This window comes from Anas platyrhynchos, chromosome 2 (genome assembly GCF_047663525.1).
Source record: "Anas platyrhynchos isolate ZD024472 breed Pekin duck chromosome 2, IASCAAS_PekinDuck_T2T, whole genome shotgun sequence".
NCBI lineage: Eukaryota > Metazoa > Chordata > Aves > Anseriformes > Anatidae > Anas > Anas platyrhynchos.
Genome location: NC_092588.1, coordinates 129,323,754 through 129,348,974, shown reverse-complemented (window position 1 = coordinate 129,348,974; position 25,221 = coordinate 129,323,754). Strand labels below are relative to the sequence as shown.

General features: G+C 36.9%; 1 protein-coding gene across 5 annotated transcripts in view; it reads right to left on the bottom strand.

The window, feature by feature from the left end:
• The window catches only part of AGMO (alkylglycerol monooxygenase), a 197,669-nt gene that overhangs the window by 171,170 nt on the left and 1,278 nt on the right, over positions 1-25,221 (bottom strand). For all 5 annotated transcript variants that reach the window (XM_038173734.2, XM_027450884.3, XM_027450882.3 and 2 more), the window contains exons 2-3: positions 20,264-20,394; positions 7,817-7,968 (exon numbers count right to left, since the gene is read on the bottom strand). In XM_038173734.2, the coding sequence (XP_038029662.2) occupies positions 7,817-7,968; positions 20,264-20,394 (283 nt within the window). The remainder of the gene's footprint in view (positions 1-7,816; positions 7,969-20,263; positions 20,395-25,221) is intronic.

Below are 25,221 nucleotides of genomic sequence, written 5' to 3'. Positions count from 1 at the left end.
TTTTCTTCTCCCACTTCACCCTAAAATATACTGTTTTAAGGGATTCATGCTCAATGACACTTCTGTCTGGTTAGTTTAATAGTCAGGAGCATGACCATAATCGCAACAGCCATGTGTGCAACATATCAGTTTCTTCATTACAACTGCTCATTTAATCCACACATTGTACGTATTTCCTTGAGGATCTCAGCAGACAGTCATTTGTGAAACGACTTGGAATTCATTTCAAGCCTCAGAAACTTTAGGTTTTACCACCTTAAAGAAAAGGTTAGGTGAGAAATCACAGATACTTTCCCTGTGGTTTAAATATTTAAGGATATTTATTTTACATTTTCTAGTGTTTTATTGTAAAAGCATGTTACCAACTTGCTTTTGTGCAAGCAGATCCAGAGCTTTTTCACAAATCTATGCACTCAGGGACAACTCCAGGCTCTGAGTACAGGAAAAAAATGAGATTGCACCCCCCAGACACCCATAGGTACCTCTTGTTAGCGTATGTCCACATAGAGAGCCTTGACAAGGCTGACGTATTATCTAAATGCCCAAAGCAGGATTTCAGTGATACTTAAGAGGAGTATTAACTTTGTGCTGGACCCTTTCCCAGCCATAAGAAAAGACAGCTAACAAGGAAAATTGAGGAATATGGTTTCTTTTTCATTTGGTACCGGGGAGCTTGCCAGATCTCTTGATGGTGGAAGCTTGAGAAAAGATAAACAATGCTGAGAGAAGCTGGAATTACCACCTGAATTTTTGCTATAAAAATTATGTCATAACAGAGTCAGCTCACACTTTCATGAATAAATATTTCATTATATTTAAAATTAAAAGATGCATGGTCTGATATCATCAAAACAAAACAAAAAGGCCTGTTTTTATTTTCAGATCAAGGACTAATTCATAACAGCCATAGAGATCCATTTCTCCCAGTATCCTGTGGCCAAAAAATTTAAAAAAAAAAAAAAGCAATTACTATGTGTTTACAGAAAATATGCAAGAATCATGGCAAGCGTGTTGTAACTTTTCTCAGTGATACCTTTTCATCATCCAAGAGCAAACAGCTTATGTATTCTTGGATTAGATGTTGAACCCAGATAAACAAATTTAATGCCTCATCTATAGCAATGATCCATGTCCTACCTTCCACCCTGGAGCACAGCCAATATTCTAAAGAGCCAAAAATCAGCAGTCAATCACTTCTTCTGCAGTCCAACCTGTCAGTGTATTTGTTATTACCATCACTCTTAATAACCTCTGGCATATAGCATGCTTAGAAAATCTATTCACCTGTAAACTTCTTCTGGATATTCAGAATGAAAATTAAGCAAAAATAATCCAGTAGATTTCCTCTCATTCCCATCTTCTAAACTTCACAGAGATTATGGAAATTTTTCTCTTATTATCTCAACTTTTAAAGTAGAACAGGAGGGAGCTTTTGATATCTGCATGTGCCACAACAAATTTAACTTCACCCCAGATAAGGACATTATTCTTGCCAATATACGAGAAATCAGTCTTTCAAACAACAGGAACTTATTATGAACAATAACAACCTGAAAACAATACAAGCAAGCTCCCGTAATTTTACAGGACCTTAGACCACGACATGTCAGGAAGCTTGATTGCAGCTGAAGGTTTTTCAGGTGAACCCTTCTTAAACCAAATATACGCTTAATTGGCAGAAGAAGTGTCATCATTTGGTTTGGTTGACTCTGTCTTCTACAAATATATTACTCGCTCTGAAAATGCTATGTAAAGGAGTACCTCTTATTTCTGAGAAGTAAAAGAAATGTAAAAAATGTGGTTGCAAAAATAAGCATATAGAAATAACAAATGATGTAGTTTATTTACAGTGGAGTAGGAAGGCAGGGGATGAATCATAATTACATGAACTCTCTATTTTTAATTCATGTTATCCAGTCTGAAGGTATTAGACTAGCAACAATCAGAAGACAACAAAAAATATGAAAACCAGCTATTGCTTTTGCTATTTCTGTGAGGCTTGCAGAGTCAGCAATTTAATATCTTTCTTTCCTAAGCCTGTCTAAATAATACAAAAAAACAACTACCAAAATGGCCAAAAGTGTTTTCTCTAAAATTCACAAGAAGAGAATATTTTTATCTTAATCACTGGGTATCAATTCCCCTTGCAATCAGCACAAGCTGTGACGAGAAAAAGAGCAGAACTTCATTCAGTCACTTGACAGTTCCCCAAGGTGTTTTTTTGGTTGTTGTGTGTTTTGTTTGTTTGTTTGTTTGTTTTTGTTTTGTTTTCATCTTTCATTGGGGTGGAATGAAATTTGTTTCATTCTGGGTAATCAATGTAATTCTGAATTACTAGTCAGGTAAACAGTGACATTTTGCCACATGCAAGGACAAGCTTAAAAAAAAACACTAACCAGCCTTTCCCTTGTCCCCCCTAATGAAGCCTTTGACATGTAAAAGAACATGCTCATTTACTGCATTTCTAGGGGAATACAGGTTTTTCTGAAAAGAAAACCTTGTGTTTCTGACCATGTTCCCAGTAACAAAAGTCAGATATCATTTTACTGTAATGAATTTCCCATAAAACTAAAGTCCTTTAAATCCAAAATTATTTCAATATACTATCAATTCTTAATATAAAATCTACTTAACAAGTCCATTCTGATATACTGACTTCAGACAAGCACATTATAAAATGCAGATGGAAAAAAGCACTTCAAAGGCAGGAATGGATCCGATAAATAAAGATAGTGTGATCATATGATTCCAATATACCCTCCAAAAATGAGTGGTAAATGTAAATGCTGAAAAGATTTTAAGCCCTGCTGTCTTTTCCTTTAACAAGCTTGAAAGTTCAAACTCATCTTCTCACTTAATAGCAAACATACCATTGCACTAGTGTCCAATGTGCTAACATATTAGTATTATTTCTGAAGGCTATGTGTATAACTAACTGAAAGAATAGGACTGGGTTCTATTCTCACCTCTTCCCATTATTTTGACAGCATGAATCATGAACGTTGCCTGCTCTTATTTATCCACAAATGGATCACTCTGGTTCCTGATGAGATGAGGTACCTGTCTCTGCACTACTGACACAGAAAATACTTCTCTGCTCTTCCCAAAGTCTCCAGTTATCCCACAGAGTCTGCACCAGCAAATCTGGTTTATGCTGTCTCTGTCCTTGACCACTGGGCAGTTCCTGCCCCATAGCTAAATTGACCCCATGATGACTGAACCAAGTTGTTGCTTCTCATTGTTTAAAAGAGAAACCCAATATATCCCACCTCCTCCCCCACCCCCTTTTTTTTTTTTTTTTTTTTAATGAACTATTTTTTCAGTGATTTTACATATATAGTCACCTCACAGAAAGTTTTTCAGAACTGGCTGGGTAGTGTAGGGAAGAATAGCCAGAAACTTCTGCAGGCAGTTCTGCTGCTGAAAAAAAATTTCTCTACGAGGCTCTAAGTAAAGATGTTTACTGGGAGAGGTAGAAGCTATGTAAGTCATGTGTAAATAAAGCTAAGAGAAATCCACATTCTCATCTCTTGCCTTGCTGAATTTTTGAAAGTTAAAGCTTCCAATTCTTGGAAATCTTAAAAAGAAATCCTCCTCAGCATCCTCAGTTGAGACATTTTGCTACAGATCCCAGGCACAGCCTTTTGAGGGGCAAAATCAAAATGAGAGTTTAGAGTTTCTCCTGTGTCTTCAGAACCTAGTGCTGGCCAATTGGTCAGTCCTGTGGGTTGGAGGAATCTGAAGAGCTCAAAGACTGTTTCGCCAGAATATGCCCAATTTATTTCTCACCCACCATAAATAAACAGAGAAATATTAAGAGACAGGCCGTTAACTCAAAACTGTATATAGCAGCTGGGGAATCCAGCTAGGATATACTTATCAGCTGAGGTCTATTTTACACGCTCTGCACATAACTCAAAGCATCAACTGATATTGGCTCAGCCTGTTGCTGACAGGGACCCTGTCACGTATCCCTCACAGCGGCTGGAAGCCGCCAGCGGACAATGGGCGCGCACTGCTGACACGGGCCGCCTCGGGCCTGGCAGAACAATGCAGCTGCTACTGAGGTTGGCCCAGCTGAAGGAAACTCACTTCTCCCAGGTTGTCTGAGGGGAGGGACACTTAAGCAATGGAAATTCCCCAGCAGTAAAGGAGAACAAAAGAAGAGGTGTTGGAATCTGCTGTTAAAAAGAGACAGGCTCTCTGAACCTGCTGCCTGCCAAACCCAGAGAACTTCTCCCAGGGCCTGAAAACAGAGAGAAGGGTCCCTAAACTGACCACAAAATCCACTGCTCAGCACCAGCGTATCCATTAGTGACAGCTCCCTTGTTTTTTGCATGGATCTGGAAGTCTCTAGATTTCCTTCCCTGATTAAAAGGTGTGGCTGCTGAAGAAATTAGTTTACAGAGCCTCTAAATTCCTTACTGCCGCTGTCATATGTCTGCAACAGGAGTACCGGCAAAGCCAGAGCTCGGGAAGGGGTGTGCTCCACCACGGCCAGGGCTCTGCACTGCCCTGGGACCAGAGAATCCTGCTTTTTAGCAGGAATAACTCTGCAAGGACTCTGCACCTGGAGAGGAAGCTTGAGGAGTGATCCATATATGCTAGATTAAAATATCTGTTAAAAATTCCCTAAACCCACGCATATCCTCTTCGCCCCCCTCCTCCCCCCCCCCCCCCCGAGAAGAGAAGAGAAGAGAAGAGAAGAGAAGAGAAGAGAAGAGAAGAGAAGAGAAGAGAAGAGAAGAGAAGAAAAGAAAAGAAAAGAAAAGAAAAGAAAAGAAAAGAAAAGAAAAGAAAAGAAAAGAAAAGAAAAGAAAAGAAAAGAAAAGAAAAGAAAAGAAAAGAAAAGAAAAGAAAAGAAAAGAAAAGAAAAGAAAAGAAAAGAAAAGAAAAGAAAAAAAGAAAAGAAAAGAAAAGAAAAGAAAAAAAGAGAAGACCTGTTATTTTACAGCTTACTTTCTTCAGTAGTATCACCATAAGCAGTGTTTTTTTATTGAAACAAAAGGAAAAGTTACGGTGATATATAAATTCATTAAAACACCAAGAAAAAAAAGCAGTGTCTAACTAAGCATTCCCATTGACTGCCATGGCTTTTGGATCAGGCCCAGAAGAATTCTGGAATAAGTGGTGAAACATTTTATTTTCTAACTTTTTAGTGGCTACTGCAAACAATGGAAAATACAAGCACATACTTAGAATAACTCTATCCTTTAAAAAAATGAGATCACACCTGAAAATACTTCCTCTTGTTGCTGTATAACTTCAGTTTATGATAATAGCTATTACACACATATAAGCGAAGAGGAAAAGATAGATTCCCAAGCACAGGGTAAAAGCTTGAATCTGTATATTAGGGTTTCTACTACAGTAGAAAGTACTACAGAAAGAAGTTTATACTTTCAGACTATTCTTTTAAATAGCAGAACAAACAATCCAATTGTTGGATGGACAACATAAAAATAAGATAGTAAGTAGACAGGAGTTTGTGTTATCCAATAATTGCTTAGAGATAGGAAAAGCTATATGATGATGATGCTTTGTAACAAAATTATTTTGAGTACTAAATAAACAGCCTGAAAATGCATCTGAATTTAAGTTCTTCAGTTTGAAACAATTAGTGTTATTATTTACATCCCCACACATAAGTCCACACAGCTTGAATTTCCTGGGATATACATATGCTATTAATTTTTAACTTAGCTCTGGGATCCAAGCCTGAATCACCAGGCCCTGTTATTTTCTCGTTTGTCCAGTTGTAGTAGAGATTGTTCCAGTGCCTCCACTTCTCAAATCACAGAGGTATTTTCCAGTAAACTACACTTTGCATTTTAAAAGCATCTCCTACATTCAAATTCTCCTTTCCAACTTCTGAAGCAGTCGACTTTTGCAGCTGTGTTACCCTGTTACAGATTTCATTGCTTGATCAGAAATAAGGCTGTCAGTTAAGCTAAAACCTTCATTTTAAGTGCTATTCTATAACGTTGCATCAGTTCCCTGCTGAGCAGCACAGACCTGACAGCAAGAAACATTTCTGCAACCTCCGGAAGACTAAATTAACATTTACAGAACAGTTCAGTGCTGACCTTCTTAAGACATGGACAACATTTTGTTTTGTGGTTTCCACAACTTCACTACATACTGAGAGACTTGTTTTGGATTTTAATTCTAAAATGGCCAGAGTGATTCATTTCAAAGTGCACAGTCCCAATGTTCCTCTCAAAATATAGAAAAGCAGATGAGAGTGAATTCAGAATTGCTGATCCTGCTCCTTTCTCTTGCAGTGGGAATTTTACCACTGAATCTGGTGAAAGTAGAGCCAGGCTACTGATTTTCTAACACTCTCAGGTAATTTTTTTTTTAACTTAAAAATACAGGAATATCCTCCCACCTTGGTCCAGTTCTCAGCCCAAAGTTGCAGCCTTGCCAGCACTGTTAATGTCATTGTTCTTGAAGCATATTCCCAGTCTCGCGCACGCCCACGCAGGGCTCCCAGCTCCCGGCTGTGATGTCCCCCCGGCACATTGTTCCAGCTCCCCCCAACTTCCTCACCTCCCACCATGTCCCCTTGTGAGACCCGTCCCCTCACACCATTGTTGTCCCCCCGCACCCACCCTGTATTGTTCTCCCCACCCGGAAGGGACCCTTCCTACCTCCCACTCCCCCCAGAAGCTCACACTCATTTCTCACCCACTTCCACATTTACCACTGACCTACTGGCATCAAAATGTTTTCCCTTTTCGAAATTGCGTTACATAAACTTTCATTACTAGATTTTACAGCTTCTGTGTGCTGTGGGCATGCTGCCTTGAGAAGCCCCTTCCAAAGTCTCTTAAACAATAAAGAGATACTTATTTCATTGCTACAGACTTTAGATCAGATCCAAAATTAGGAGTGATACAAAGCATTATTTCATCTGTGCACAGAATACAAATGGCTATAGCAAAAATGTGTTTTCAGTAAGAGGAATATATAATGGATAAACAGACAGATCAATATTATTACATCTTCAGAATACACATGAACAGAAGTAACCGGCATGATTTACATTTACAATTTACAACCATTTACAATAAGTAACAGTTGAATCCTTTCTAAAATCTATATTTTCATATATAACAGCAAGTAAGGTACTTCTTTTAAAAAAAAAAAAAAAGACTGATCACCTTTAAGTCAAGTATTAATTGCAGACAAAATTGCTAAAATACTTTATAAATATATGTGCATATATATGTGTGTGTGTATAAAATGTATGTATATTTATATCTATATATATAAAGTGCAGAACCACTTTCATTCGTCAGTTAAACAATAATTGAATGTTAAATATATATACAGAGAAGCAGAGGAAGTTAGCCAGATGTCCTGTCATTATTTTGGCTACCTTGCTTTTGATTCCCCTCCATTTTGTATGAAGCCGTATTTTCCATACAGGCACAAAAGGATACTATGCCATACAAATTTTATTTATTTATCATAAATTTCATTTATTTATAGTTTTTTCTGTGATACATCTTGTTTTTCTTTTGTGTTGCTACTAGCCAAGAGATACTCCTTTTTATTATTATTATTTTTTTATTTTTCACAAAACTGTATCTATTGCATAAAAGTGTGATGTACAGACTGTTTTCCATATTCAAAGTACAAGTAAATCTCTGCTAAACTTTGGAAAGAGAGCACCTAAAGTTGATTAAGTATAGAAATGAAAATAAATACCTCACTTTATTCATAAATAAATAACAATTATAATTATTATAATAAATAATAATAATTAACACCATTTGTATTTTAATACAGGAAAAACTCTAACTCTTACCATGACTTATGCGGTGAAACCAGTAGTATGCGAAGTCCACTCCCAGGAATGTCAAATACCATGTCCATGGCGAGTCCCAGGGCAGTTCAAAGAGTCGGTAGTTATTCCATACATAAATATAACTAATTAAGTCGACACTTCTGAATAAAACACTGAAATAGAGAGACAAAGAGTGTTATCAATAATTTTGTCAACTGCAATTACAGAACTGTTTTACTGTATATTTACTATTGGGAGTCTTTTTGTAAAGCATATAAACACTGCCCAAGTTCCACAATATTTTGTCAAGTTAACTTCACTGTTAACTTCATCAGTACCATTGCTTCAGGTCAGTGAAGATTTTAAGATCAGCCACTCACCACCTGCATTTTTGCATTACGTATGCTGAAACCCTTACGCAGTCTGTGCTGTGCAGTGTTCCTGTTTTCACAGGTCTGGAGAAAACCCATCCTTACTAACTTGCAAGTTAGAAGTGAAGTGTAGTGGCGATCATTCTCAAAAACTAACCGTAATGTAGTGTAAAATAAGTAAGGTAAAATACTTTTTAAATAAAATTGTAAATATGATGAAGTTTGATATGGGACTGAGGATGAGTACCAGAAGTTATTTGCTACAGTTTAAGCTCAGTGTCACTTGAAGGGAGAGACTTCCTCCTCTCCAGTTTCTTAGGGATAGTTTCTTCTCTGGTTAGTCAGCTGAGTTCAGCATCCAGTGGGATTTAATACCAGGACTGTCACAACGAAGGCATGGGAGCCCATATTCAGGATGCCATGTGTCTGTCCATGTCTGCTCATTTCTAATTCAGTGACGCTTCTTCCCAATTCTTGTTTCACCACCACGCCCTTCCCCCCTGTCACCTTTTTCAGCTTGATTATTTTTGATACAGATGATTTCAGTGATTTAGTTTACTGCACAGCCCCCAAAATACTTGAACCTGCAAGACTAAAGGAGGACATATTATACTCCGTCTCCTGCAAAAACTTGTTTCACGCACATGAAAAAATTCAGATACACTTACTAGTAACGCAGAATTGTGAGAATTGTGTTGTATGTCCCTGAAAATAGTCTGGCCATGCACTGTCTTTTTTTGGGTAGCTGCACTGAAACATGAAGGAACCTCAGAAAATGTCACTGCTTCAGCTTATGAACCATCCCCCATGCTCTCACTTCACTTTTTGGTCACCTCACCTCCATATTTTTGCAGAAACATCCATTCAGTACTTTTATGATCCCAGCATTAGCACTTTTTCCCGTAATGGTATTTTGAATGATATTAGAAGGAAACATTTTGAGACTGTGATGATAGTTTATCTATTAATGGGGAACAAAGTCATTTGAAAATTCCAAGTTCCCAATACTAGGCAACAAGCAAAATATTACCACACCCACCATATTATCTTAAGAAGCTGAAGCCTTACAAGGAGTTGTTGCTTGGGAAGACGAGAACTAATGTTTTCCTCACAGACAGCTACCACATCGTACCTGCAACTAGCTCATTCCTACATGTACTACAAACATCTCAGTTTATCTCAGACAACAAAAACAAAACACAACAAAACCAACACAGTTTCATTTTGGTAGCTGGCAGATGAAGAATTTCTCTTGAGTTGCAAAGGCAGGTGTATCTGCCACTTCAAAAACAACTGAGCTATGCCCGTAAGTTGGGCCATACACACCTGGAACATGTTTAATTTTCATAAGAGCTGTTTTCTGTAAATATTTTTAAAGAAGATTATATGTGTCCAACCAGATTTTTGCAATTCACCTCATGAGGCATCTGTAAAGTTTGGTATAAATTCTCAAGCACTTTCACAACAGGTCAGAAGGGAGCTGATATTATTCAAACACAAAGAAATGGGCATTTCTTGACATCTTTTCAATGACCAGGAAATTTAAAACACCTTTTGCAACATATAGTATCAGTTATTATTAGGTACTGTTTTCTTACTTTATTCTTTTGCTTTTATTAACATATAATGCCTTTGCAGTACATTCAAAGATATGTGAACGGGTACATTTCCTCCATTTTTGATCAGCTTTTTGTATTTCACCCTAGAGTCTTCTCTTTTTTTTTCCACAAGCTAAGGCCAAGGTGTAAAACTTGAGCTAACCTCACAACACATTTTTATATGTACAATTTGCTGTAGAAGTCAGAATTTGCTTATTTTTTCCTTCATGCTTGAATCACAATTCTACAGAACATAACGTTAGCTGATTACTCTAATTAATTTGGAGTAATCCATCATATCACTATGCAATGCTGCAGAAAGAAGAGTTGCTTAGGTAAGTATTTTAAAAAAATTTACAGTGTGATAGATAGGAAAGTCCAGAGCTTGCATTCAATTAGATTCTGAAAGTTCACTTGGAGTTTTAAAGGTTTATATTGCCCCTTTTTTCTCCCTCAAGCTACTTTTTCACTTCTTGAAAACACTGAAGAGAACTTATGAAAACTTTTTCCTCATTTAAAAGTAAGTTTTTAACCATAAATATGACAGAAGCAGATAGGTAGGACTTTTGTCATCTAGCCCAATCTTCTGCATAAGGAGTAATGAATCCTAGAACACATATACCGCATAGAAAGCCTTATTATACACATTACATAGATTTATCTTGGATTTTGAATATTTCTGCTGAAAAAAATAATCTTACTATGTGCAAAGAATGCACTTTTGCAACTGTTTTGACTGAGAGAGGCTTTTCATCTCGCTGTGTCTAAAAATCATACATGTTTTACTTAAAGGTGATTTATTATTTATATATGATATATATTTATATATCATATACTATTTAAAATAAACCATTTCCCCCTTCTCCTTCCACTGGGTCAGATTATCACTTCCTCTAATTAAAAAAGTCCAAGAAGGAAATTCTTGGAGATGAACTCTCCATGTGGACATGAAGATCTACTTACAGTAGATCCCAATGGAATAATGAAAGATGGAAAAGGTGAAGAAAACTCAACTAGATGAACACACAGTTGACCCCTTGCAAAGAATGCCAGATCCTGTTTTGCTTCCTCCACCTCACAGATCAACCTTAGAACCTGAAATTAATTTGCAGGGGAACTCTTCCATGGTCCCCAGGACAGTCCCCAAAAGTGAAAAGGATCAGGGAACAATAGGTGTCTCTCCTCTGATCATGGAGGAAGAGGTGTGTGTTGAAAGTGAAGACCCCAGGGAAACAACTCAGGCTCGTCACTGCTGCAGACACCCCCTCGCATCACACTGGGACTCATCCTGGGTCCCCTGAGCTAAAAACACAACTCTACAGCTGGACCTACAAAAGGTCAGCTCTCAGGAGCTGTAACAGACTTGCATCCTTGGAGGTCAGACACAGGAGGAAATACGTTGAGACACCCCGGTCACAAGGTTATATTATCATTAAAAATAGTGAGATATTACATATACATTGTTTCCCTGGGTTAAACAAAGTCATTTTTCCCAGCCTGATGCATACTACATCAATGTAAAGATTCAAAATGTTGAACAAAGGCCGTTTCTATTCTGTAATTGGAAATTATTCAGGCCATATACGTAACAGAAGGATACATGAATAATTAAATGCTCTGTAAGCCTTTGTTTCAGAGTTGAAAGTATAAGGATTTCCATTTCCAATGACACTCAGAAAGCTTTCTTTTCAGGATGAAAAACTAGCTCCAGTCACAATTGAAATAAACATTTTGATAACAAGAATTCAGTAAAGAGAAGAAGGGGGAAGGAGGTAGAGAAGCCTTGAGAAAATGTCCATTTGCAAAACAAAGCAAACCTTCCTGCAACTGAAATCCCTTTTTATTTCCTGTACAGGTGCCAGGTCTTGAACAGACACCCAATTTATTACCTTGTCAGCTGACTTATTAGGGTTGACACAAATCGAGCTGAAATACGCCTGACATACTGCAGTCAAGGCTTTTTTCACGCTTTAGCTCAAAGCCAAACTTTCCACAAGGTAGAGGGAAGGGGAGAAAGAGCTGTGGGAGTTCTATTCCCTGCTTTCTATCATCAAGATGAATATGATCCTCTCCTATTCTTAATATGCAAAACCAGTCATGAAATAACCCAAGGCTAAAAAATAATTCACCAAAATGATACAGCTGGGAAATGATTATCAAACTCTGGAAAGCCCTTAATTACAGGAAATAGCACCTATATTTTGAGAAAATGTTCCCACCAGACACAAAACCTGAATCAAAGCCTCTCCTCTTCCTCAGTATGGCTTTCTTCTCTGGTATTTTAGTCTAAATAATGCAGTTCCCACTTTTCCTCAAGAAGAAAAAAAAAAAAAAAAAAAAAAAAAAACAACTATAAATGCAAAAAGAAATAAAATAGAGGTGAGTTTGGTATCCCTAGCTGTATTAGGTGCAGTATTACATAAGATTTCATCTGACAGAGCTGACCTTTTCTTCACCAGCCCTGTTCCTGCTGCACTTCACTTTTTATCCTCCAACTTGAGACTAGTATTAATTTCTGTTAGTGGGTGGAATTAAACATGAAACAACGGGCTTTGAAAGCAAAAGAATAAATGTCATTGTCATGCTTCTTAAAAAGTCATGCCTATATCAATTATGTCACATCATTTAGCTTTGCTCTTTCAGACATAAAGAAGCAATCAATCAAAAATCCGAGATTAAATCCTTAAATATTTTCATGAAAAGTTCCACTCCCTTTAGTAATAAAACCCATGGTAGTAATACCTTAGTAATACCTAAGTTTATATGCACTCCTATGGTAAATTTAATTACAAATTATCTTTAAAAGATTTCAAATACTAGTTTAAATCCTTCAGTACAGCTGAGTTTCTGTCATTGTAGCTTGGTTTTTCTACCTTTATAAGAATGGAAGTGTCATTTCTTTAGATATATTTATACCTTCCCAGCACACTGAACAGCAAACTGTGTTCTAGTAAATTCAGGATGTACAATCTTGGGAGATTCTAGAACATTCTGTGAGGGAACAGACCTGACTTTTTAATATTTGTATAAATATCAACATACAAGTGTAATACAAATGCTTACTTAGTGCATTTTTTCAATAAAGAATCTGATTTTGATCTCTCTTACTTGCAGAATAGTGACTGTTCCACTGAAGTCAGCAAATTTGCATTAAGGTTTGGGTTAGATTAGCAGAAAGCATATTATATTCTCAAATGTCATGTATAAGCAGAAGTTATGAGGTCAATTCAACCCTGTTTTGTTCTAAAATTATCTAGAACAAAGAAAGTGATAACAGATGACTGTTCCAATAGTCTGTAAAAATATAGTGAAATAGCTTCAGTGACACATCATAGCACATTAAATGATGGAATCAGAAGAAATATTTGTGTAAGATTTTCTAGTGATCAACTTCTGTAATACTTCTGAACTTCTATAGCCATAGTTTGCCTTTGTCCATGTTATATGCAGTGGTACAAGTCTGTTATTTTCTGTTCTGTAACACTGATTTACAGAATCATAAAGAGAGATTTTTCCCTGATTTCCATAACTGTCATCCCAGCAAACTATATTGGCCAGCTTTAAAAATGCTACCCCTGTGCTCCATCTAGTGGAATCCTGATTTAAACTTAATATATCTTTTAGCAGATAAGTACTTTAGTCAGAAGATACTCTAGACAATTTAGAATTAGAGGGCTTAAAAAAAAAATAAATTTCATCAGTTTTCATGCTTTTATCTTAGTGAATAATACAGAAATACAGAATAAAATATACGCAACATTTAATGGGCTTTGGAAATTGGTATGCTTTGTGAGCCTCTGATTATGGAACTTAATTAATAACATATTTTTAATAAGGGTAAATTCAGTTAACAGTCTGTACTTTCACATAAGAGCACAAATGTATCTGAGAACAAATGTTAACAGCTTGTTTCTGTTTCTAGAGACATAGCAGGTGTGAAACTGGGCTCTGAGATTCACAAAATCGCCGAGACATTTACTGGGTCCAGTGTCTAGAAAATAAGTAACAATGCAACACTGAAGATGTAGACAAATATGAATTCTGCAAACAGCTGTCTCAATGTAAGAGGTTAGAACCTAAAAGAGTAATTGGCTTTCTGACAGGCTTGTGTGAAACATGGCAAGCTCTTGAACATTATAGTAGGGACTACCAGTTGTTTCAGTCAATTAGTTTGAGAATATCCTGACTCTTCCAAGTCTGTCTCCAAAATTCTGCTCTTTAATGTTTGGTAGCTTTTACATCATTTCATTAGAAACTCCAGTGTTCTGGCTCAGAGCTTGCTTTAGTCATCACCAAAAAGTAGCACACTACACACGGCAGGCTGTCCACAGCTGCTAGTTGGTACTCCTGTGTTGTGCCAGCAGCGCTGCTCACATAGGTGCTCTCCAGCACGTTTCAAACAAAATGAACCAGGTCTGCAAAGTTATGCATTTTAAAGCCCTGAAGGTAATGCAGCTGATATGGCCAGGGGAGGACTCATCACTGACAGAAGGTGAGAGATAGTAACAGGGGAGCAGGGAGGTGTCAGTGAGCAGGCAGGAAGCTTTAACATCTTTTATGGGCACAGCTAGATTTGAATTTGTCCAAAGCACAGTGTAGCTTATACTGAATTTATAAAGCTGTGTTAAATTGATTCACCAAGATGATAGTAACCCTTACATGGACTAATTAACCTAGCCTTTACTGATTTGATCCCACTCAATTCGTTGATGATGGAACAGCTCAACAAAAAAGGGAATTAGACCAAAGATCATTCATGCAGACAGTCCCTGTCACGAGCTTGACTAAATTAAGTTAGAGAATTCCCTTCCAGAGTCAGGTTTGCCTGCTGAAAGCACTGCCAGCTCCAGTGCACAGCACTACCCGCTTTCTGAAGCTGTTTATCCTACTCTGACTGCTTTACCTATGGAGAATTAGTGACTTATTGCTAAACCTGTTCTTCTGACAGAGCTGTGAGGGCTGTGACCTTTGGCAAAATGTGGAAACAATTAGCAGAGTATATTGGACAGTGCAGTCAGTACAAAACACTATTTGAAGTGTGGGAGGAATGGGGTGATGAGTAGATTCTATCTCTTCACACTTGTCACCTATTAAAATACTATTTTATGGAAACATCTAATGACAGGTAGTGTCTAAATTGCCATAACTAGCTGCTCCAGGCATGCTGGTGTCTGCAGTTTCAGTGGAGCCTAAGCCAGCCTAGCTGCTGGCTGCCAGTCACATTTGCCTGTCTGTTTCTGCTTTAAGCAAAAACCTTATTGCTTCTATACTGAAATGAAATAGCACCTTACTGAACTGAAATAGCACATTACTGAACTGAACCTTAGCACAGGATCGGATAAACGCATGAACCAGTACAAGATAAAGGAATGACTATGTAAATGAGCATAGAAAGGACAGAAGTGCAGTAGCTAGAAGTTCAGTTGGTGTAGGGGCACAGCAGCCTTACTTGCAATTTAACCAGGTTAAGTGATTACCTTTCCAGTTTGGCCCCATCTGCTCATCGCTGCCCAAAGTCTGGTGGTTACCAGCCATCAGACCTGCCAGCATAATTGCATGCATAGCTGCTCCCTGACCCTGCTCTGTCAAAATGAATGCAGCTGAGCTTAAACACCTCTTTTATAGTTCTTGGGGGGCTTTTGTTTCTGCTTTTAGCTGGATCACTTTGTCAGGACCAGGTTAGGGAGCAATTAAATGTGCAGTTATGTTGGCAGATCTGAGGGGGCAGCTGGATCAGAAGCAACACATCTGACCATTCTCTAAGTAAACATCTGTCCAAAGATTTACTCAAGCAGATGTGGAGAGAAAAATTTAGCTAATAAGTCTTGAAGTGGAAATATGATTTACAAGACACTGCATGTATCAAATTTTCTTTTAAGAGATGCAGTCACTAATTTATGAGCTTATAATTTTCTGCATTCATAAGCGTACTGAAGTACTAGTAGATGCATCAGGAAGCCAGGACATACTTTAAATGGATGCATCCATGAAGGTGAGTATTTTGTTTTGTCAAAAACAATGCCAGCTCTATGGGGTTGTGAACTGCTTGCACTAATTTGAAACAAATGCATTTTAATCAGTTCTGCACACTACTACTATTAAGGACTGAAAGCTTCTGTTTTCAGACTGCAATTTTACATAATTTTATGTGGATAACTCAGTAATATTACAAAAGAACTGAGTGTTATCCTGCACCCCTGACTGCTTTTTTTCCATGCTCATTTTTTTGTTCTGGTACAAGATTTTGTGAACCATGGTAAGAGCTGATCCAGGTTAGTATGATGGGGGGAGGGAAGAGGGGGTGGTGGTGCTGGATGTATTTCCTGGGCCACTTCAGCACAGGGTAACACAAGTACTGATGCCAGCAAAAGGGGAGAGAACGATCAGAGGCAAGAATATTCAAACAGAAGTACAAATCAGGCAAGGGTCCTTCATTTGGCCGCAGTGTTGGCCTAATATGTATGTGAAACTGCTTCTTCAGTATTTCTTCTGCGGAAAAATTATTTAAAATCCAGTTTACACACAGAATTGAACCATATTGGTTTACAGGAGAAACAAAATCTATCCTCCTTTGATTCAGTTATTGCTGATGAGCAATTTTGAAGTGCATAATAGCATGAACTATCCAAAAAACATTTTCTCATTCCTTTCTGATGCTCAACACCACTTTGGAGAAATTCAGCCTCCTGTGTTTCACAAAGCCAAACATTTAATACAGAAAAAAAAAATAATGTTCACTTTAGAAATGGGAAAGTTCATTGCAGATTTGTTGACAAAACTGTTAGACATATATATATACACTTTATAAACTCACACACACTGTGTGACTGTGTTGCAGAGCTGAACGCTAAAAACTGGCAATTGAGCATGACCATAAAGAATGGAGACTTTCCCAACTAGTTTGAAAATGTACCTACCTCAGTTATCCCCCAAACACTTTTTGATTTGATTTATGTTCTGCTGCTTTAAAAGAAGAAATGGGCCAATATGAAATAATGCACATACTTGTATAGTGGATATTTATACCCAAAATAAACTTTCTCTTGGGAGAATATTTTTAAAGCAGCATTTCAAGTCTCCTGGCAATGGTTTGTTAGAGAAGTTTGTTATTTATTTAGAATAAAAGTTCTCAGAAATTTTTTAACCACCAACATTGAAGATGCAGGGAGTAAGGTTAGTAATTCAAATGTGTCCCTTTCCCCCGAACTGCTTTTCATTGCATATAACATTTAGCATTCATACATGCAAAGGAATGCACAGTATGTGTTAAGGAAAAAAAATATATATAAGAAATGTATGTGCTATTTTACAAGAAGTAACATGTACACACAAAACAATTCTACTTTCTACATGCTGTTGAGTCTAATAAGCCTAAAAACAAACCACATTGCCTTTTCTGATTAGACTTTTCTTCTTGCACCTACATTTTTAATATTTGGCATAGGAATATCAACAATTTATGATTTGCATTTTCTCCAACAATGAAGTAAGAAACACTGAATAAATATTGTTTTCCCTCAAGAGATGCAGCACTTGTTATACAGACTGTGAAATGGAAAAACATACTCAGAGGCTGAATAATTTTTCCATACAATGTAAAGACCTCATTGCAATGATGCATCTGAAGCTTCATTCTAACTAATAGACTGAAGCCCACCATTTTAGATTCAACCACAGATTTTTTAAGGAAGTGGCAAACCATTCCTGCTAGTTGAGAAAATGAAAATTAGTCCCTGGGAGAGGATACAATCAATGGTGTGTTAATCTAACCTTCAGCTGTTAATGATTTGCACTACTATTTCCCCTGATGCTGTGGGTTCTGCTGAAATATTGTTTTAGCAGTTTCTGTCAGCTTTCCCTACCTTTTTTTCTTCCTGAAAGGGAAAGACTGAAGTGAAAGTCTTAGCAATGGATTGCGTGTGCAGTTTCCCCCCTCCTTTTTTTTTCTGACCCATTTCTTTCACACCATGGAAGCAGAAGACAGAAGGGTAAACTGTTTCTTTCACATTCAGTAAGAAATTTCAAAGCTTTGTAAAAGCTTTTTTTTTTTTTTTTGGATAGAACTGCTGAGAAGGGTCTTGTGTTTCCAGCCAGGAAAGCAGTACAAGTGACCTGGAAGAGACTTCTTGTGCTGGTGTATCAATGAGTAAGTGTACTGCCGATTTGCCTGATCCTACAAAGTTTATGTCCTTAAGGATCATTTAGCTCACTCACTCAAGATAACTTCACAAAATAATTCTTATCCAAAAGAAAACTGCTTAGCCTACAAGCCAAATTCTGCAGCAGAGTACTGAGTGCCAAAATAATAAAAGTACTCAGCACCTTGCTAAGCTGTGTTCTACACATGCAACATTAGTTTTCTTAACAAGCATTCGTTCCAGGAATAAGTGCCCCTGAAGCATTTTAGTATTCTTAAAATACAGCCAAAAGACCTCACAAAACCATTCAAATTTCCATCACACATATCTCAGTCCCCCTAACTTCATCAGTCCTGAATATTTGAGATAAGAAAAATAAGCATTCATCATGGTAAATCTGAAGTATATGACTGTCTAGAAAAATTCTGTAATTTGAAAAAATTATATTTGAATAATTTCAGTTTTAGCTGCATGAAAACTAGAGTAAACTTTCTTTAGTGGTGTGTTTCAGTGCATACAAGTCTAATACTTTATATAATTTATTATGGCTTAAAATATAACACAAAATTGCATGTTTCTCCTTCAGCATCAGGTTCACAGATCATATCAAAATAGTTTGAGTATAGATTGCTCGCTAGTTGCAAAAACTAGCTTCATGCAACTCTCCATTTAGATGTTACTTTGAATATTTCTCAAAAGTTCAAGATAATTTCTGAAAGTTATTGTCTCTTATTTCAAGATATATAAGTTTGGGAGAGTGTCTATAAGTGACATTATTTATCTGCCAAACTCCCTAAATGACTTCATTCAAGACAGTTACTAGTGAAAACTAAGATGATCAATCACAAGGTTTTTTTGTACCTAAATTAAAGGTATATAGATCTTATCAAAACTTTTCCTTTATTACATTTTTTTTTTAAATGTGCAAATTCAAACATCAATAGACTACAAATTCGGTGATTTATGTATTTCAAAATTTAAGTGTGAAAAAAATGGTCGCTACTTGACAGTACGGATAATTTTTTGTTTCTGTGCTCTTTTAATGTATTTTAGCAATACCTTTGTTTGCAAAATCTGCAATGACAAAAACTAGGGATCTGTAAGTAGCAATGACATCATTGCACTGATTCAAAATATTCAGGTTGATCAAATGCATTACCCATATATTTCTGTGTGGCCAAATATAAGAACATATTGTCTATGAATAAGGAATGCAAACCACAATCTAAAAATTATATATATATATATTTGGGGATGAAAGATGGCTCAAAGGACTAACATGGACCTGGGATATATAAACGGAGGAACAACAAGTAGAAATAGAGAACAAATGACTTCATTACTTGGCACTTATGTAGCAAATTCTGAAATATGGAGTGCACTTGAGACATCAACATTAAGAAGGCTGAAAAACTGTAGAGGATTCAGAAGAACTGTGGGAATAATTGAAAGACTTGAAAATATACAGTATAGTCAAATTCAAATAATTGAAACTTTTCTTCATGTAATGAATAAGATTATATGCAACAACGGTAATCTGTAAATTCATACAGTGGGAATAGAAACTGAATCCCTTTTTAACAGAAAAGATGTAATAAAATCTAGCGTCTGGAAGCTCATCTTATGAAAAGGCAGATCTAAGACACAATACTCCTTAGAAGCATTTAGAGCTTCTGAAAATCACTTAGATCTTTTTATATAAAGAATTTGCTGGATTCCCTACTATTAAATATTTATTAATCTATAATGTATATTTCTTTAAAACACAACTCCATCCACCATGAAGTAATTCAGGTTAATCTTATGACCTCTATATAGGAGAGAAAAAAACAGATGATCATGTTTGCAACATTTCTCTTGAGCATTAAAACCTCTGAGAAGTCCACTGAACTCAAACAAGATCATGACTGAGTTCAAAGAGCTTTGAATCACATGTTTATTCACATTTCTATTTGGTTATATGCATGCAATTTTACTTTAAAGGCTAATGAATATAAAGGACTTCTTTTTCTCTCCTTTCTGCAGGTTAATAAAAAAACTCAGATTTTAACATAATCTAAGACACCAGTTAACTGAAGTCCCAGAAACAACTAAAGGTGACAGCCAAGATCAAATATGGATGAATATAATTGGAACAGGAAAATATCCTGCAAGTATCATATTTAGTTTTACAGATTAAAAAGACATTTATGCTCTCTATGCAACTTAATTTATCAAAGTAAAATCTAGATGCTTTATTTAATCACTTTGGGTTAGCAATAACAATTTCAATAATTTAACAATTTAAATACATTAAATTCTTTCTTCTTCCTTCTCAGTGGCTAGCAAACAACCTTAAGCTAATATAACACATATACTTACTCTGGCAGTCGAGACAGGATACCTAAAGAAAGAGAACTTATGCCATCATTGATTCGACCTGACAGCTTATGCTTCTGAACCCAGCTGACAGCAAACTCCAACACAATAAAAGCAATGAAGAAAGGAATACTCTGAAAAAGAAATGGAAGAAAAGCAGTCAGAACACAAGTAGGATTAGATCTGCCTTTTCAGTTTCCTTTAGGAAGAAATTCTTTACTGTGAGGCTGGTGAGGCACTGGAACAGTTTGCACAGAGAAGGTGTGGATTCCCCATCCCTGCAAATGTTCAAGTCCAGGTTGGATGGGGCTTTAGGAAACCTGATTTAGTGATCTAGTGGAATGTGTCACTGACCCTGGCAGGGAGATTGAACCTAGATAATCTTTAAGGTTCTTCCAAACATGATTCAAAGAGCAGATTATGCAGACAGATACTTCTCAGGTTGACTTGCATCTTTCTAGCTACTATTGCACCCTGATAATAAAGTAAAGCTCCTCATGGACACTATAAACAAGGACGACCAAGGCTGCCAAGGCTTAGATGCCACCAGAATAAATCCAATGCACTAACTTCATCCCATATATTACTTTCTATTGTGTGCATGTAAATTATTAAATGCATCAAAAAAAAAAAAAAAAAAAAAGCCTTTCCAAACTCATTTCTTATTTTCAAATAAATCAGTTAAGGCATCAACATTTGTGGACTCCTCTAACTCCAAGGTAAAATAGAATCTGCTTTCAATTTAATATGTAAGCAGTATTTGAAAGTGTTCAGCCACTGAATTTGGCATCCAACAATATTATCTGAAAGATACATTAGAGTTATTTTCTGCTTAACATATCTGTTGCCATGCTTTTTGCTGCTGATAGCAACAGCTCTTCCATATGCATTTTAACTAGAGAACCCATGAATTATGTGAAATAACTATGAAACAAAGTCCAATGTGGGCCTGTATTCTTTCCAGATCAAGTAGAAATTGTGCTCCCTTTTTTTCTTTTGGGTTATACTAGCTGTCAAATTATTTACTGCCTTTCTGAAGAAAACTATAATACTGCGCAAGACAAACATTTTTCACCCACAACACTGTTCCAGTCTACAATTCAGCTCACACTGTATATTCTGAGTCCCAGATCAATGGACAAGATGAAAATGCCCAAGAACAGCACCCATTAGAGAATGGTATGGATGTGACTAGTGGGGTAGAACTGGCAAAAATTATTGTGAAAACACCATGTTTCATCAGTGCAGACTGATAGTGCCTGCAGTTTATGGGAGGAAAAACTGATGAGACAGGAACAGCACATCAGACACCAAGACCACCACCAGAAGGCCTGCAGCAAGGAATATAGGAAGTAGCTATTTTATTTGCATCAGATCTTTGTGAACTTGAATGTTCCTTAAACCACCTCCCTTGCTCTGCAGAAAAAGCTTAGGTAACCTTGGAGACATTCAAACAACTCCTTTTTGCTGGTACTAAGGCATAAAATTCACACTGCATTTTTTAAGGGATAGAGACCTTTTAAGTACAAGACCTGTTAGACTATCCACTCACCAGTATGGGAGACATCACACTGCTAGACTGGTCCCTGTACCCCTTAGACTTTTTTCACTGTCCCATTCAAGTCACTGCAAAAATATAGATCCATATACTGAAACCTTCCACACTGCACCGTATGAGAGAGGTTGCTCCTGCCTATACATTTTTTTAATGGAAGAAGCACGTTGCTTCTGCAAATGCCATTGCATTTTGGAGGGTGCTCATTTTTGTTGCCAAGTGAGATGTGATCCGGGAATTCCTACCAAGCTAGGACACCAAAGAGACTAAGATGGATATAGACCAGATTTCTCAGTCAAAGAAGAATGGGATGATTCAAACCATGCAAGCAGAGAGAGATTTATAGTGTCTAGGAAATATGAAAGTTCATCAACTGCAGCAGCTCAGGGTTAGGTTACAATAACAGATGAACAGAGATTAATATCAACATGGCACTTTTTAATTTAGATGCCTAGCTTGAACTTTAACAGTACTTTAGGAATCTAAAGGCCTGTTTGGGATACACATTAGCCGATGATAGAAAAGTTTCAAAAACAAAGGAAAGCTTATGGATAAATCCTAAACAGTACCCAGCAAAACCAGTGTGGTAAATCTTTGTACATTTGAAATCAATAAAAAAAAAAAAAAAAATGCACTCTCTTAGAGGTCATTGAAGCATCCTAGAAAAAATATAAATGTTCCTTGTTTTGCTTTAACTGAATAATTTCTAAGTAGATAAGATGTTTATTTTTTTTCTAGTTGATATAATTAAAAAAGATTCCTAAATTACTAAACAAGCCATATAACCATGCCTGTACATCCATCAGAGATAAAAATGGTCTTCTTGAGAACCACTAAGAAAGATTTTACCAGAAAATTAAGAGCCAGCTCTAGCACAGACTATAGACAATTTCAAAGTTATGCAATAGCAGAAGCTGCACTGCAAATTGAAAGGGCTCAGGGCAGAATAACTGGGATCTTTCTTTTATTCAATAAATGAAAATAACATACAGGAAATATACAATTCCTGTATACTGCATGGCGATTCACTTTACCTAGCAACTTCTGAAATAGTTAAAATACTTGGCTTTATACTAATACAACTTCTTTCCCATTGACTTCATTAAATATTTTCTTCCCACTGTGAAGCTGTGAGACAGCCAAATATTTGACACCACTTTTTGACTCACAAATAGGGAGTGTCACAGCAAGGAGGATACAGAAACATTCAGACAGTCTTAACCTCCTGCCTATCAAAGAGTTTGAGAAAGGAAAGTGTTATGACATACCTCTTGGTACCTAAGATATTACTACCTCTCTTCCATGCACCCACATTATGCTGTGTCCAAAGTAGATCAAAGAAATCAACTACCTCAGAACTTGTATATGTTATTTCTGTGAACATAATACCTAATAGTTATTGTCATAGATCAGGATATTATCGAGTTAGATGCCATAAAAACAGAAGGAAAAGGCACTCCTTGTCCCTAACAGCTTATCATCTTGGGATGAAGTGTAAGACAGCAGAAGGATAACAGAAATAATACAGGAAAAAATGAGGCAGTCAGTAAGGCAGACAAGTTTCAAGTAGCCTAATCATTAGGTTTTTGGATGGTTAGTTGGTTGTCTTTTTTTTTTTTTTTTTTGGGGGGGGGGGTAAGGGAGGGCAGACAGGGATAAGTGTGCAGGGTAGTAGTTAAAATGACAATTAAGATGTTTAATGAACATGAGGGAGAAAGGTAACTCCTACATATCCAGGAAAAGTTTTCAAGTATTGTCCCTGCAAACAAAGTCCCACAAAATTAAGCAATAGCCACTGTTGACCTCACTGGTCAGAGATGGAAGCTGGCCCCTTTCGATATCCTCTGATCTACAAATGTTTTACTCTGTTACCAGCTGCTTTCTTTTCACCCATCAGCAGAAATGCCTAATGGGGATTTGCACTAGTTTTTGTGGTTTATGTGAATAACTGATCCATAACTTGGAAGTCTTACTCTGAATGCTGAATAAAGGGTTTCCCTTACAAGTAACCAATTCTTACACAATGCAAAGGACCATTTTAAATCAATTTCTATTTCATACAGTTGCAAAAAATAATACTAAGTTGAAAGTCAGCATAAATTCATGATTTTATTACAAGCCTTGAAACAGTTTGTTTTCTTAAAGTCCCAGGTCCTCATAACATAAGATTCTCAACTTTCACATAGAATTAAATAAGCAGGTTCTGTGCCTCATTATTTAGAAGCAAAGCCTAGAAGCGTGGATTGAGTGTAAATGTGAACTTAATCTTTGGGCTCTAAAAAACAGAGAGTAAACAGAAAAGAAAAACAGTAATTATTATATTTAGTGCTTCCATTTTGGGGCTTTCAGAGGAAGGAACAGCGCACTCTCTTCCTGGGACTGACTACAGTGACTACAGTCAGTAGATTAAAAGTCTACTTCAGTCTACTAAAGTAGACTAAAGTCTTTTCTGCACATAAATGATAATTCCAGAAGGTAACAAGAAGTGAAATTATGTTCATGAAAACTGTACACACACACACACACAAAAAAAAAAAAAAAAAAAAAAAAGAGAGAGAAGGACTCTCTCTGCCCATCTGCAGAACATCGAGAGAATCCAAGAAACAGAGCAAGCAAAGTATATTCTTTTATACTTTGAGTCCTTGTGAAAGGACAAGGTAAGCATTGGTATGCATTGTAAGAGCTGGGTTCTAAACTGGAGGAAAAAAAAATGACTTGTACTTTCTCTTCTCTTTCTACAACTGAGGGAAAATAAAGGTTTTCAAAGTCTACCTGACAAAAGCTCGCATAAAAATGAATTCCATGATTGTGGTCCAGGATTTGGACCCCTTTTCCCAGAGTTTTGGAGTCTAGCTGGAAGGGTGATTTCCCCGTGGACCCCACTGCAGAACATTGCTTACTGGTCGTTGGTAACCAATCAGACCATGTTTTGAACAGGACTTGGGGCCTTAACATACAGCTATGCCAACAGAGCAGAGTGCAGAGACCAGGAACTGCCCTGCTTCTAAAAAAAAATGAAGTAATATAACTACAACCAGAGAATACCGTGCACAAATTAGACTAAGCTATAAGCCTAAGATAATAGGCTAACCTATCAGACAGCAATTATAGCTGAAAAACTTTTTTAGTGTAACTTTTGCTAGGTACATATTCCCTTACAAACTTATCACAAGGGAGTCGTACAAGAGCAGGAGCCTGCAGACACTTCTATAATGCAAAGAAGTATCAGGAATCCTTCCGCAAACTTTCATAACTGTCTGCCCTGTATCAACAGTCACAGGTTAGGCCAAGGTCTGAGCTGAATATTGCACAGGTCTGCATGGGAGAAGGAAGTTCAGGGACGTTAAGGAACAGTGCTAGCAAGAAATTGAATGATACTCAGCTGAAAATGTGGGAACAGTAAAAG